The sequence below is a fragment of the Emys orbicularis genome, chromosome 8 (genome assembly GCF_028017835.1).
Source record: "Emys orbicularis isolate rEmyOrb1 chromosome 8, rEmyOrb1.hap1, whole genome shotgun sequence".
Taxonomy (NCBI): Eukaryota; Metazoa; Chordata; order Testudines; family Emydidae; genus Emys; species Emys orbicularis.
In genome coordinates this window covers 101,453,164-101,469,267 of record NC_088690.1, presented here as the reverse complement: position 1 = coordinate 101,469,267, position 16,104 = coordinate 101,453,164, and the positions used below count along the sequence as shown (strand labels likewise).

The following is a 16,104-nucleotide window of genomic DNA, read 5'->3' as shown; positions in this document are numbered from 1 at the left end:
TGCATTATGGGCAGCTATCCCAGCATTCATGTGGCTGCAACGTGCTTTTCAAAATGGGGGGGGGGGGAGTGGATTTTGACAGGGAGTGTGGGGGGAGAGAGAGTGCTTTTTGGAGCATGTCAGCTCTCTATTTTGCAAGTTCCGAACTCCCGGCCCCCTGCTCATTCATTTAATCACTCAAAGCAAGCTGCAAACTGTTTGCTTTTCTCTGTGGTACGAGCTTTGAAACCGGCACTTCCGCATTCCTGCAGCCAATCACAACAATGGAGAGGATTGGCCACTTGACAAGGTGATTAGTACAGTGCTGCAAGCGTTTACACTCAGACCGGTGAGTCGTAGCCACTCCGCTGCAGCTGTTATTCCTCTCGGAGATGTGGAGTACCGGCAGCGGTGTACCCAGGGAGATACAGCGCTGTAAGTGCCCTGCCAGTGTGGATGGGGAGTGAGTTACAGCGCTGGGGGAGGCTTTACAGAGCTGTAACTCGCAAGTGTAGCCAAGGCCATAGAAAAACACCTGTGTGCTGTTGGCAAACTGCTGCCTCCCCCCACTATGAAGCTAATTGGGCAATGAAGAGAGAGCTAAAATACTGCTGCAATGGACCCCCATATCTCCTTTTCACTCGTAAAATCCCCTAATAAATTTAAACTAATTACAGGACTGAAAATTTGGCAGACAGTTCAAATTGCCTAGGGTAATGATAACTTTCTGAAACTCATTCCTCCTCCAGACAAAGCATCTGATATCATTAGATAATTCCTGAATTTCAGCTGGTGAAAGCAACGCTTATCATTTGGAAGGACCATTTTCATTATCTTTTCAGTCTGCATTCTGAGAAGGAGAAACCATTCTGTTGAATCATCCCAGTCAGATACGGTACAAGCAAAGGCACCAGATTAATATTATGCAAGATCTGGCTACATGAGACACCACCTCCATGTCCCATCAAGTAAGATCAGCACCAGTTAAGATAATGGCCTTTTGAAGGGGTGTACCAGGCTTTCGCAGCCCCCTGCTGGAGACCCTACTGCTCTCCTATGTCATCTCCACCCCTGGGAGCAAGCAGAAGGGAGGAAAAGAATAGCAAAGATTAGTTCTCTGGGCCTGCCTAGAGAGACCTTACTATAATAGCCATTTTGGAAGCTAAAGAAACCTGGTCCTCCAAGATGTAGAAGGGCTAGCAGCAGCCAATCAGGGCCCTGCTGGCCCAGATAAAAGGAGCTGCCCTGGCCTAGGGAAGGAAGGGTGTGCTTCTCTAGCTCATAGACTTTACGGTCAGAAGGGACCATTATGATCTTTTTAGTCTGACCTCCTGCACAACGCAGGCCACAGAATCTCACCCACCCACTCCTGTAACAAACCCCAGACCTATGTCTGAGCAACTGAAGTCCTCAACTTGTGGTTTAAAGACTTCAAGGTGCAGAGAATCCTCCAGCAAGTGACCCGTGCCCCATGCTGCAGAGGAAGGTGAAACCCCCCCCAGGACCTCTGCCAATCTGCCCTGGAGGAAAATTCCTTCCTGACCCCAAATATGGCGATCAGCTAAACCAGGGGTCAGCAACCTTTCAGAAGTGTTGTGCCGAGTCTTCATTTATTCACTCTAATATAAGGTTTTGCGTGCCAGTAATACATGTTAACGTTTTTAGAAGGTCTCTTTCTATAAATCTATAATATATAACTAAACTATTGTATGTAAAGTAAATAAGGTTTTTAAAATGTTTAAGAAGCTTCATTTAAAATTAAATTAAAATGCAGAGCCCCTTGGATTGGTGGCCAGGACCCAGGCAGTGTGAGTGCCACTGAAAATCAGCTCATGTGCCGCCTTTGGCACGCGTGCCATAGGTTGCCTACCCCTGAGCTAAACTCTGAGCATGTGGGCAAGATTCACCAGCCAGACACCCAGGAAAGAATTCTCTGTAGTAACTCAGATCCCACTCTATCTAGTGTCCCATCACAGGCCATTGGGCATATTTACCGCTAATAGTCAAAGATCAATTAATTGTCAAAATTAGGCTATCCCATTATACCATCCCATCCATAAACTTATCAAGCTTAGTCTTGAAGCCAGATATGTCTTTTGCCTCCACTGCTCCCCTTGGCTAGAGGAGCTTGAGTTTGTTTTCTGGATGTATTTTATATAGCTAGGTTTTCAAGATCTAAGAACCTTAACCCTGAGATAAGGGTGAAGATAAAGAGGCTAGGTGGGAAGAGACACAGGGAAGAAGTGGTGACAAACTGAATCAAGCAGTATGTGGCTGCTGTTTATAGGGTCCCTGGGTTGAAACCTGGTGTAATAGCTGGGCCCAGGTTCCCTGTGTGGGCCCAAGTAAAGTGGTATAAACTCCCAGAAGAATTAGAGCTTATTTGGGAGCCTGAACAAAGGGCTAAATTTAAAGGACCCAGAATCAGGGCTGAAGATCCTAGTAAGGGCAGAGAGGCTGTTTATATATTGGACTCTTTAATACCCCAGAAGGGGTTCATTTGGACTTTGTGACTGGGCTGGAGGGCTGTCACTGAAGACCTACTGAGGTTGGCCTGCAGGAGGCACTGGGGTGAGAGAAAGATTGCAATACCTCCCCCAGCCATAAGGAAGCACTCATGGTGATAGGGATTTGAGGACTTCCATAACTCAGAGAGAGGTTATGAGTCTATTAGAGGAGTGGGTGGATGAGGTGCTATAGCCTGTGATAAGGAAGAAGTCAGATTGATGGCCCCTTCTGGCCTTGAAGTCTGAGCCTCAGAAAAAAAAGGGGTAGAGGAGGCAGGGCAAAATGGGGAGGAGCTTGGAGTGCTGGGAGAATGATGCTGGTAGCATAAATTCTTTGATGGGGAAGGGAGGTCACAGCAAACACTCAGCAGAGGGGGAAAAAGTATCCATTAGGGCTGTCAAGCGATTAAAAAAATTAATTGTGATTAATCGTGCAATTAATTGCACTGTAAAACAATAATAGAATACCATTTAAATATTTTTGGATGTTTTCTACATTTTCAAATATTGATTTCAATTACAATACAGAATACAAAGTGTACAGTGTTCACTTTATATTTTTGATAAGTATTTGCACTGTAAAAAACCCAGAAGAAATAGTATTTTTCAATTCACCTAATACAAGTACTATAGTGCAGTCTCTTTATCATGAAAGTTGAACTTACAAATGTAGAATTATGTAAAAAGAAAACTTCATTCAAAAATAAAACAATGTAACATTTTAGAGCTTGCAAGTCCACTCAGTCCTACTTCTTGTTCAGCCAATTGCTCAAACAAGTTTGTTTACATTTGTAGGAGATAATGCTGCCGGCTTCTTGTTTACAATGTCACCTGAAAGTGAGAACAGGCAGTCTCATGGCACTGTTGTAGCCGGCGTCGCTGTTGTGCCAGATGAGCTAAAGATTCATATGCCCCTTCATGCTTCAACCACCATTCCAGGGGACATGCATTCATGCTGATGGGTTCTGCTCGATAGCAATCCAAAGCAGTGCGGACCGACACATGTTCATTTTCATCATCTGAGTCAGATGCCGCCAGCAGAAGGTTGATTTTCTTTTTTGGTGGTTCGGGTTCTGTAGTTTACGCATCGGAGTGTTGCTCTTTTAAGACTTCTGAAAGCATGCTCCATGCCTTGTCCCTCTCGGATTTTGGAAAGCACTTCAGATTCTTAAACCTTGGGTCAAGTGCTATAGCTATCTTTACAAATCTCATGTTGGTACCTTCTTCGCGTTTTTGAAATCTCCAGTGAAAGTGTTCTTAAAATGAACAACATGTGCTGGGTCATCATCCGAGACTGCTATAACATGAAATATATGGCAGAATGCAGGTAAAACAGAGCAGGGGACATGCAATTCTCCCCCCCAAAGAGTTCAGTCACAAATTTAATTAACGCATTATTATTTTAACATGCGTCATCAGCATGGAAGCATGTCCTCTGGAATGGTGGCCGAAGCATGAGCGGGCATATGAATGTTTAGCATATCTGGCATGTAAATACCTTGCAATGCCAGCTACAAAAGTGCCATGCAAATGCCTGTTCTCACTTTCTGGTGACATTGTAAATAAGAAGAGGGTAGCATTATCTCCTGTAAATGTAAACAAACTTGTTTGTCTTAGCGATTGGCTGAACAAGAAGTAGGACTGAGTGGACTTGTAGGCTCTGAAGTTTTACATTGTTTTGTTTTTGAGTGCAGTTATGTAACAAAAAAAAAATCTACATTTGTAATTTGCACTTTCACAACAAAGAGACTGCACTACAGTACTTGTATGAGGTGAACTGAAAAATACTATTTCTTTTATTTATCATTTTTACAGTGCAAATATTTGATTGCAATTACAACACAATGCAATATATATAAAAATGTAGAAAAACATCCAAAATATTTAATATATTTCAATTGGTATTCTATTAACAGTGCGATTAAAACTGCGATTAATTTTTTTTAGGTAATCGCATTAGTTAACTGCGATTCATTGACAGCCCTATCCATAATTCAAGTAGAAGGCAGGTCTGATGTCATTCTGGGCATCTAGAGAATTGGGAAGGTGGTTGCTGCTGGGTTTGGGATGACCTAGGTTCCTGAGTTGACTCCCTTCTCTCTTCCCCTCCCAATGCTTTTCATTCTCTGACAGCCACATGGAATGGGGAAGGATGTCCCAGCTGCTTCAGTTCTGAGAGGGTGAGGGGACAAGGGATACCTAGCTGGGCTTCAGCTCTTGCCCTGCTCCTGGCTGCTACTGGTGGGGGGAGTTCCCTAGCTCCTGCGGATTGGCTCCACTCCACAGGAATGTTCTTCCTCCTTGTAATTGAGAATGATGGTTTATTTTTGTCTGATTTATTATTACACTAATTTAAGTTATGCCTGACAGTCTCTGCTCTGATGATGCCTGGGTGGAGTGGCAGGTGTGGTTGCAGGTCAAGATTAAGGTGCACTAACAGCAGCACCTGATGGCATAATGCCAGACTTGAGTCAGTCCTGTTAGCCCACTTGCATAAGCATTAAACTTGCTTCCAAACTTTCCTCAAGCCAAAAAGGTGTATTCACTGTAGATGCTGTATAAAGTGAACTGTGACACATCAATAATTTCAGGGTGCTGTAGCATGTTCTTCTACTCCACCCTTATAATAGGGATTTTGGTTAGAACATTCTGTTATGTAAGATGTAAACTACATTCAGACCCATAATAATTATCTTAACTGCATCACTATCTATTTATAACAGCTAAGATGTGAGGCACAGAAATTCAGTATAGTATTGTCTAGAGAACAAAATGTAACAGGGTGGATCTGTTCATTACATTGAAATCTGATTACGTATTTGTTTAAAAAGGAGATTCCTTATTAGTATTAATAATGGATAAATAATAACCTAATACATTTATCAGTCACATTGAAACAAAATTAAAATTCTGACCTAAGAATAGCTTTTCTGTGCAGTGCCTGTTACATTCACAGGCCCTTTCTCATTTTATCAGGTTTCTTTGTACTTGAGCATGAATATGGAGTCTCAAATGGAATTTTTTCTCCCTCCTGAACACTTTGCCCTACATATAGGAAAAGGTCAGAATTTATTTGAACTCTGACCTGTTTACAAATGTGGAGTTGCCTCCTAGTCAAGTCAATAGGAGTTGCAAGTGCTCAGCACTTCTCAGAATTAGGTCCCCGAGCTGAAGATGAACTGGATAAAAGGCACTGGTTAGCATTTGCGTTAGGAGTTATATTAGGGTGACCAGATAGCAAGTGTAAAAAATTGGGACAGGGGATGGAGGGTAATAGGTGCCTATATAAGAAAAAGCCCCCAAAATCGGGACTGTCCCTATAAAATCAGGACATCTGGTCACCCTAAGTTATATTTTAGATGTGAACGTAAATACAAGTGAATCTGCCCTGGGGCAAAATTCTCTGTCTTCCCCTTCCCTAGTTGTAATATCGCCAAACCAAAACCAATATTAGCCACAGCTCTGGATTATCAGTCACATTGGCTTGGTGACCCTGTGGTTAAACTTTTCATTACCATTTGAATAACATGGGTGTGATTCCCATAATCTGTACTCTTGCTTCCTGAGCGGCAAGGTGCTGAGTGCACTGTGGAGGCAGTATGCATGTGTCCTGAAGGGGCTTTTCCCTGCAGTGATCTCTCTGGCCAATCTAGGAATAGCTCTGATAGACTCTCATCCTCCATCTGGGCAAAGAGGGCTGGTCATTATTACAGGGGCTTTGTGAGATGAGGTGTTAATTGGAGATGGGGACTCTGAAAACCCCTCGTTATAATCAGCAAAAAATGCCTACTCTGCTTATGTCAGCAAAATTCAGCATTCTCAAGCTCGAGAATTGCTATTCCTTACTTGGGTTCAAGAAAGGGAAAAGGAGTTACAGCTTACAAATAGAAGTAAAATCATGTATTCACTAGGCTAAATTGTGTCTTACTCCTCTCCGTTGCCCTTGGAGCTGGGCTATAGAAGCATAGCTGCAGAAGAAAGGTGCTCTGGTGCTTTGGGTCTGTAAAGAGCAGATCCAGGTAGAAGGCCTGTGGGACTACAGGGGGAAGGGCAGTGCTTTGCATTCTTTATATTTGCTGATGAAAGGTGCAGCATATGCTCGTCCTGGGCTTATAAAAAGGTAGGGGGAGGGAATTCTGGTCTCTTTGCCCACTTAGCTGGCTCCTTAGGACTATGAAGCATGCCTGAGTGCATTAGCCAGCTGCCCTCTACGTGGGTAGGAATCACTGATGTCTGTGTTTTGCCACAGCCCTGTTCACTGGGATAGGAAAAGAAGATACTTTCTGCTCCTGCACAGGTCTAGCTAGAATTTAGACCTTACATTTTGTTTGAGGTTGACTTTAAAGGAAGTGAAGACTGCAGTCACTTAGCTACAATATTAGATACATTTAAATCCTACATAATTTGGATTTCTGAAGTTGGCTGTTTCAGTCAGAAACAGTTGTCATTCCTTTATGTGTGGGTAGGAAGAGCAGAGAAGAGATTCCATCCAGAGCACAAGAAAGATTAGGTGGGATTTATGTCTGTACAATGCATGTGGGAGGTGCCAAGTGTATGTTCCTTGCAATAAAAACCTGTCACATATTACTTCCATGACAACTGCCTGTTTATGATCTGTTCCATGTTCCAAGAGTTTAAAAGAAGCTTCTGGAAATGATCATCAGGCAACAGGAACGCATTTCTGAATTAGTGGTGTGAAGTATGTTGATGTGAGCATGTCAGCAAACCTAAAGTGCTGTGGGACTGATTCAGCAGAACACTTACACATGATGTGCTTAAGTTTTTTGCTGAACTGGAGCCTCTAAACCCACCACTGTTGCTGACTCTCTCTGTGGCCTGCGGCAAGACACTTACAGAGGAGGAAACTGAGATAGAGAGGGTAACATAGGGAAGTAAGCATTATTACCCCATCTCAGAGTTGCTGCAAGATTAATGAGAGAATGTTTGTAAAGTGTTTTGAAGATTTAAAGTGTTAAGTAGATGCTATGATTATTATATTCAGACTCAGCTAAGTGTTCTGCAAATAATTAGGGGAACACGTTGAACACAACATGGCAGTTTTTCTTGTGATGAAATATAATATATGGGGGGGGGAGGGAGTGCAACACTGAATAACAAAAGTGTGTGATTTGAGAGATTTCTTGTTGAAGAGACTAACTTCATTTGGAAGAAAATGTGGGTGCTATGTGCTTTTGAAACTCAGATCCATGGTTTCTTAGGTTGGGGATACAATATTTGAAGTTGAAAATGTTGGGCTATGCTTTTGCCTGAAGGGTGGGATATATTTATACTTTACTTTGTCCTGGGGTGTGTGTGTATGTGTGTGTGTGTGTGTGAGGGAGTTATTTAGATTTTGTTCTATCTGATTTTATGTTTGGATGTGCACAAATACAAAGAAATTGTTGCATTTTTTAAAAATAAAGGAATAGGGCCACCCTCTCCTTGCTTTCTGGCCAGAATAACCAAAAAGCTCATATTTAAAGTGTCCTAAACATACTGATATTTTCAGAGTAACATTTTTTTATAAAGTGTTTAGGTTCCTCACAAAAGGGTTTATACAGGAATGTAACATTAGCCAGACCAGATCTTGCCTCCTGCAGTAATCCATGCCTGATGCTTCAGAGTAAGGCAAACATCCCCTTTAATGCTCCCTGTTTGCTGGATGCAATCTTCTCTACAGTTTGATACTCTGTCATACTTTGCAGGCCCTTATTTCTGCTTACTGTTGGCTGGAAGGATCGGGTGGTAGCAGATTCATCACTTTTATCAACAGCTGTGGTTCTGAGGCCTAAAATCATTTTTAATATAACTCTATGGACTATATGGATGAGATATACCAGGGAAGAATTCGGCCTTGAATTCATAATGGGGGAGCCACACTGACATTGTCCCTTTTGGTATGCTCATCAGTGAGGATTTGCTGCTCTATTTTTTTTTTTTGTTCTCTTCTCAGTCTAATACTTTTTCCCAAAGATGCTTATACCCTCATTATGGGGTGAATCAGATAGCTCATAAAGTTTGCAGTGCCCTGCTGGTGACTAGTGACCACAATGGCAACTTTTGTAACATTAATTATGATGCATTTTTACAATACCACTGATGGAAACACCCGCTCCCAACTCTAACATTAGAGCCCTGGAGGTGTCACTGTAGGTCATGTGTTAATTAAGTTGAAAGATGGGCACCATCACCCATTAGTGGAGCAGGTAATTTACACTTATAAATGCTACATTTATTTTATTTTTCCATGATAGACTTTGTTCCAGTATGAAGAAAACAACAAACCCCTCCCATGACCTGTTTAATAGAAAACGTGAATTTTCTTCCTAGGCAATATTCATGGGGAAAAAACCCCCAAACTCTCACAATTAATATCACCTTCCAAATAAGGCTGTTTCTAACAATGGCAGTGGTGACTTGAGTGTGCGCAAAGCTATGTCCAGCAATCAGTTGGCTCACCTTGACTCAAATACTACAAACTAGGTGGGCCTAATTCAGTGTTGTCCTGAAACTTGTGAAGTCATTTAAATCAGTCTAAACTGAGTGTAAAATACAGTTATCACTGTAGGCTGCACAAATGTTAGCCTTTCTGTGGACATTTCATGCATCCTCAGCTAGAGAGTTATAGTAGTCCAATTCAGTGGCTCTTAACCTTTCCAGGCTACTGTACTCCTTTCAGGAGTCTAATTTGTCTTGCGTACCCCCAAGTTACACCTCACTTCAAAACTACTTGCTTACAAAATCAGGTGTAAAAGTGTCACAGTACATTACTGAAAAACTGCTTATTTTCTCTTTTTTTTTTTACCATAGAATTATCAAATAAATCAATTAGAATAAAAATATTGTACTTTTCAGTGTATAGTATATAGAGCCATATAAACAAGTAATTGTCTGTATGAAATTTTAGTCTGTATTGTCTTCGCTAGTGCTTTCTATGTAGCCTGTTGTAAAACTAGGCAGATATCTAGATGAGTTGATGTACCCCTTGGAAGACCTCTTCATACCCCCAGGGGTACACGTACCCCTGGTTGAGAACCACTGGTCTAATTCAGAGATGATGAAAGTTAAAGAACCACTCACACTGACTACATTCTCACCTAAGAGTAAGGGGCACAATTTTGTTGCCAAATTAAAATGCAGAAAACATCTTCATAACACTGCTGTATATAATAGTACTAATGATTAAAGATGACTCAAAGGCTTCTCAGAATCTTTATTTCTATGGTCTTATTCCCCCTGATCATGGGTGAGGCTAAACTATTGGCAATTTCTTCTAAGTGGTTCCTACTAAGCCTAATCTTGGTTTACAGTTGGGCCACCGGCTCCTCGTCCATCTGCAGATAGTGAGACACCTTGCTGATGATGGAAGCTGCATCAGTGGAGATATACAGTTGGAATAATATTCTCATTAAGGGCACATGAATCTGTGTAATCTTACCTTGCAGTATTATAGACGTGGTAGGAGAAGGGATAGAGTATTGAGCCAGGTGGGTCTCTGTAAGAGTGACTTTGCTAACAAGGATCATGTGCCCACCACAGCCCTCTGTGACTTCTCTACTAGAAATGAGTGGATCCAGCAAAGGGCAGACCCATTCACTCCTGCAGGATCTCATACATGTCATTAACACTGTATGATCAACAGCATGAAATGCCTCAGCAAGGTTGAAGAGGATGGGCGCAGAGACGGGCTTTGTCTCCTAGGCCAGGAGCAGGTCACCTTAGTTCTAGCTTTCCTAGACAGAGCAATGCTTTTTGCTACGTCTCACTGGGCATGCTGACCTTTCCTTGTAAGCCGAAAGCTTCATCCCACTTACAACTCATCAGCTACTTTACCTTTCTGTTGTGTCATGGTGACTAATATCAGCTGCATTCTGATGCTCTTAGGAAAACCACATAGCTGATGCTACCCTACAGGTCACTCAGCACCACTAGGTGAGGAGCAGACACCAACTACCTCCCCGTGGAGAGCCGGCTCCGTGGAGTGGGTGTGGAGGAAGCACCCTGTCAGGAAGGGGGAGGGGGGGGCCTAACGCTGCTCTAGTCTAGAATCCAGACTCCGCGGTCGACTCCGACTACAACACCCCCCAGCTGTACTGCGCATGCTCTGATCGTCTCCAGTCGCTCAGTCCGGGCACCTTCACCCGTCGCTTCGTTGTTGGTGCTACGCATGCGTCGCTGTCCAGCCGGTCTCCTTTTCCTTTTGCTCCAGCACTGCACATGCGTCCTTCCATTCGTCCGTAAATCACTGTGAGCATTACGCATGCGCTAATCCTGACATCCCCACGGCGTTGAAGTAAGCATGCGCTGATATTTCGGGCTTCCTCCCTTTGCTACGAACATTACGCATGCGCTGCCTCTCTTCGGCCGGCCCCGCCCTCTCATTGTCGGTATCACGCATGCGCCGCCTTCTCGTCCGCTGCTGTGCATGCGCCGTGTTACCCCTCCCCCTCCGAGGGGGAAGCAGAGGGGGTTGACGTCAGGGCGCGGCGGCCATTACACGGAGGGGAGCGAAGAACGAGTGAATGCTAGAACCGCTGCTAGGAGCCGGAATCTAGCCGGGGGAGCTGCTAGCGTCTACCGCCGCCACCGCGCTCCCCGTGTGTCCTGTGAGGCCGCGGCCGCTGCTTGGAGCGGATCGTAGGGGGTGGTGTGGCAGAGCCGAGCGGCAGCGGCAGGAGCCGGTGAGGAGAGCGAGCGAGCGGCATGGAGGAGAAGGTCTTCACCAAGGAGCTCGACCAGTGGGTGGAGCAGCTCAACGAGTGCAAGCAGCTGTCCGAGGGGCAGGTGAAGAGTCTCTGCGAGAAGGTAAACGGAGCTGGGGGCCTGGGAGGCAGGGAAGAGCGAGCCTCTGCGGTGAGGCGAGACCTGGGGAGGGGAGTCTGGGCTGGGGGCGGGCAAATGCAGCGCCTGTGACAGGGTGAGGAGAAGGAGGGGGCTGGGGAAGAGCTTGTGAGAGGGGAGCGGGGTTGGCCTCTCCGAGGGGCAGTGGAGCAGGGCAGAGTCGGGGAAGCGGTGATGGCCGGGGGGCTCCGTGGATGAATCTCCTCGGGCGGGGCCGATTTTTTTCTAGCGCCTGAAGCTCTGTCACCCCGCGGGGATAGCGGGTCCTAGAGCTCCGAGGCGGGGGTATCCTCCTCCCGGGCAGTTCGGCGCCCCCTGTCGCTCCGCTCGGAGACTGACTCCTTCGGCTGCTTTTCGCTGCCTCCTAAAATGGCGCCTCTCGCCGGGATTCTCCGGGGCGAAGAGACCCTTGTGCACATCAGCCATCCTCGGCGCTCAGGGCATTTCGCTCGCGGTGTCATCGCCTGGTTCCTCTTACTGGCTCCGTGCTCGCCGTACAAAGGCAAATCCGTCAAGCAACATTTGCACGTCGTCCAAACGCTCATCCTCTTCTCTCCAATGCCCCAGCCCCACTTTCCATTTAAAAAAAGTGTTTGAAATATCTTTGGTATTGTTCAGTTGGATGAGCAGGAGATGGGGGTGTTGTGGCCACAAATTTGTATCTTCTGTGTTACTGATGCTAATCTCCAACCTATTCTGTAATTGTTGCCATGTTGGAGCACCTGGGAACAAGATGCCAGTCCCCTTGGGACAGTTAATACATGTTTGTTTTTCTTGTAATAGTCCACCAAAATAGCAGGAATTACAATGGAAGTGGACATTTTTATTTTAAGGTGGTAATGTAGATGTTCCCATCCCCTCTTCCCCCCAAAAAAGTAATTTGGATTTGGGATTTTCTGATTTTCATCGCATTCATTTTTTTTTTAACTTCATGATGTGTTTGGAATGGCCTTTAAAATGTAGTTGGGAATTAGATTAATTTGAGGTATTGGTTTCTCTTTGTAGGAGTTTCTAAATTTTGTCTGAAGTAAACTTACTTGAGAAGTAACAAACTTACTTCATGTTATGCAACTATGTGGAGTTATGGGTGTTGAGGATTGGACGTTGTAATCTATTTTGGGGGTCATTCCTATGCTCACGGATTTCATCAGTTTAGAGAAGCCCTGGAAAATTTACCTAGAGAATAATCATTTGATACTCTAGTTTAAAAAAAAAAAAAGTAGATTCAGTGGTTGGACAAGTACATTTTCATGACAATTTTGTAAAGCTGTTGCAGAGGATGTATAATCTCTTGCTTTTTATTTCCCCTTCAAAGTGTGCTTTAATGCCAGAAGGTGAAAAATTTATGCTAGAGCAGATTTTGTTTTTCTTAAACTAGTCTATTTGCAGTGCAGTGGCTTTCTGACATGTGACCAAGATCTTATGTGTGTGTGAATAGGTAACTCATTTTAGGTAAATGGAAATCTGCACCATGGTAAAATCACTTGGAGCAATGAATGATGTGGCATTCTCATTCCTGGGTTTTAGAAACCGTTTTTGTGCAGGTCACAATACAGTCTCCTTTAATACCAACCTGTCTTTCACAAATGGCATTCTAATTTTGAATACTGATCAAGTTATGTTGATTTATAACTGAAAAGTTTTTATGGCTTAGTATAAGGGTGTGCATATAATTCTAGTGTGGGGAAAATATTTGTGGAGTGTTTGAGGGAATTCAGGTTGCAGAGTTTGAGACATCGCTGATGTACGCCCACTGTAAATATTCGTTATCCCTAATACTGAAGAGCCTGATTTGGCATTGTCTATCATCACTACAGTGTGTTGTTTGAATCTGCTTCTTTCCAGAGGGTTCTTTGTAATCTTGATAGTCACTGAAAAGTACTTTAATAGACAAGTGCATATTAATGTACTGAGTCCAAACTTTACAACTGTGAAGTATTCCAACACTTCAGTTTTGTTCAAATTATGGTGCACATTTAATTCTCTAAATTGTAATGTTTCAAATAGGTAATAAGACATAAGTGCAAAAATTGTTTGTCATATGCTTGAGCACAATATACTCATCTTTTTCTTAAATTACTCTTCCAAATGATATATAAAGTGGTATCCTAGTAAGTGAGGTGATGCCTATACATATGCCTTAATACTTGTTAAAATAATGCATAATGCTTTACAAATACACAAGACTAGTTCCCTGCCACAATGAGCTTGCAATTAAATTAAACACAATGACAATTTACTACGGTTGGTGGGCATGCGGGGAATCTGAACACTGTTAGGAAGAATGGTTGGGAAAGGAGACTTAAGGAAAGCAGCTTGGTTGAGGCAAGGAGAGAAAACACAGAATGGGAAGGGAATTGACTCAGTATTGCAGTTCCTGAGTTTAGACATCTTGCTACCAAATGGAATCTACATCCCAGAGTTAAATGCCCAGGCTTCCCTGTATGATGCATGGCGAGAGCTAGGTGCCTAGGAATGGAAATCCATAGAAGCCAGCAAGTTGAATATAGAAAATGCCATGGGGGTGTGTGTATGGCATGAGTCCCACTCCTCAAAGGGAGTTAGGTGCCTAACTCCATTTGGGGTTCACAGCCATGAACACTCTCCTCCCCCCAAAAAACACAGACTGAGGAGGAGATGGTAGTGCCCCCTTGTAACCTTTAGCCCGGTGGTTAGCGCACTCACAATGTGGTAGACATGGGTTCAGATCTCCTCCCCATCAGATGTGGAGCAGAGATTTGAACCTGTCTCCCACCTCTCAGCAGAATGCCCTAGCCACTGGGCTAAGTGGCATTCTAGGGTTGGTATTTCAGTATCTCCTGTTGAAGCTGTTCCACTATATATAAATTAAATATTAATTGGAATATGTGAAAATGACTATAGCCCAGTGGGTAGGCCATTCTCCTGTTGCGTGGGAGATGTGGGTTCAAATGCATGCTGCAAATCAGAGGAATGAATTGAACCCAGATCTCCCGCATCCTGGCAGAGTGCTATAACCACTTGTTTAAAGGTTATATGGGGTGGACACCATTATATTCCTGTGGGGTTCTGTATGGGGCCTGATCCAGTAGATGTGCTTTAGGGCTGATTCTAATACTGCCTACTGGATTGGGCCCTTCAGGGAAGGTAGTGGTGGGGGAACATCTCCTTTTAAGATCCTGCTGGGGCTTAGGCATGAGAGAGGCATCTGGAGTCAGGACTGAGGCAGTATTTCCATGATTGCTGGCAGATTTTTAGGTGCCGCTGGGACTTCATAAAAAGAAACTTGTGTACCTACGGCATTAAGTGGCAGCTGCTGAATGGACATTTTGAGGATCTGAATTTTGGACTTAGGTGGCTAAAGGGGCAGTTAGATGCAATTCTTCCTGTGTGGATCTTTCCCTCAGTGCTTATGTATAATGGTGATGAGCACTGCAGAAGTACCTCTTATACAGCTGGTAGGAAAGATGACCTAAACTGAACCATTTTTGATAGAGAGAAGGGAAGTTGAAACTCTCATAAGGTGAGAGAACCAGTTTTAGCAGTAAGGATAGATTGAAGCAACGAGACCTTTTCAGCCACAGTGTAGAAGGAAATAAATGTAAAAAAGTGGTTCTGAGATTGTGAAGATGGGGGAATTGTCAGTGGGCAAGATGAGAGGTTGTAGAAGGAAAGAAGTTTGGCATAAGAATGGTAGTCAGACTTCAAGGGTGGGATAACAGAAGTGAGAGTAGATGGGTAACAGGAGTGGCCAGAGAAGGGGATGTAGTTGAGCCTCTGGCATGGATCTGCTTCAACTTGTAAAAATATATCTACCCGCACTGAAACTGACAGTCCCTTGCACATCTATGAAATTAGCTTAACACACAAACTTCAACTAAAATAACTAAATTGGCTTAAAGTCGCACCTTTTGTTATTTAGGTGCAGCTCTGTGTGATTGCTTAATTTGGAATAAATATTTTGATCTAGCAGGAGTAATTTTTTGTACAGACTTAAGGTGTCTTCATAGTGAGGCAGTGCACACCAGAATGGTCTAAATTATAGAGTGCTTTAATGTGTTGCATTCTAACTGTTCTGTGTAGACTTGCTGACATGCTCAAAAAGGTACTACATATTTTAAAAATTTTATTAAGATAAAAAAAAGTGAACAGAGTTTGAGCAAGTTTCTGGTTATCATGGAATAACATACAGATTGAGGGTGTAAAGTTTGGTTTAAGATCAGGTGGCATAAGGAATACATAATCTGCAATATCCTAGTACATGTTGATTTAGTCCCATTGGAAACAGTACTGTGTTAACATGCACTATGAGTCTTTTAGAGTGCATCAGCAGGGCCTACTTGAGTCAGATAGTGCTAGGTGGAGGGAAGAATTCTATCTACATGGGTGGGGGAGGGGGGGGACTTTGGTTGGTTTAACTATGTTGCTCAGTGGTGTGGATTTTCCCTATGTCTGAGTGATTTAGCTGGGTCTACCCAACTTTTTAGTGTAGACCAGGCCTTACTGACTCTAAAGTTAGTTTCAGTGAGAGATTGGAGTGGAAATGAAGCTTCCTGGTGGTTCCAAGACATGAATAGAAGGCTGGAGAGGGAGGGAATAATTGAAAATTGAATGGGATTAAGGAAGGGTTTATTAAAAAAATAGGATGCTTGAAAGTGGGAGTTGAATTAAATAATAGTTTAATTATGTGCCTTTTAAAGGGGAATGGCAGTATTGAGTATATATATTGTGTTTTACAGACTTCTTTTAGTGCTGTGATAAGAAAAATCAGTTTATAATGGATTCTTGTATATTTTGT

At 43.4% G+C, this 16,104-nt stretch overlaps 1 protein-coding gene across 2 annotated transcripts in view; it reads left to right on the top strand.

The window, feature by feature from the left end:
* PPP2CA (protein phosphatase 2 catalytic subunit alpha) overlaps positions 1–16,104 on the top strand; it is an 81,549-nt gene that overhangs the window by 47,895 nt on the left and 17,550 nt on the right. The window contains exon 1 of one of the 2 annotated variants that reach the window (XM_065409907.1): positions 10,955–11,291. The exons of the other annotated variant lie outside the window; for it this stretch is intronic. Within the exon in view, the coding sequence (XP_065265979.1) occupies positions 11,190–11,291 (102 nt within the window). The 5' untranslated portion in view covers positions 10,955–11,189. Of the gene's footprint in view, positions 1–10,954; positions 11,292–16,104 lie in introns of those variants that run through there. 2 annotated transcript variants of the gene reach the window in all.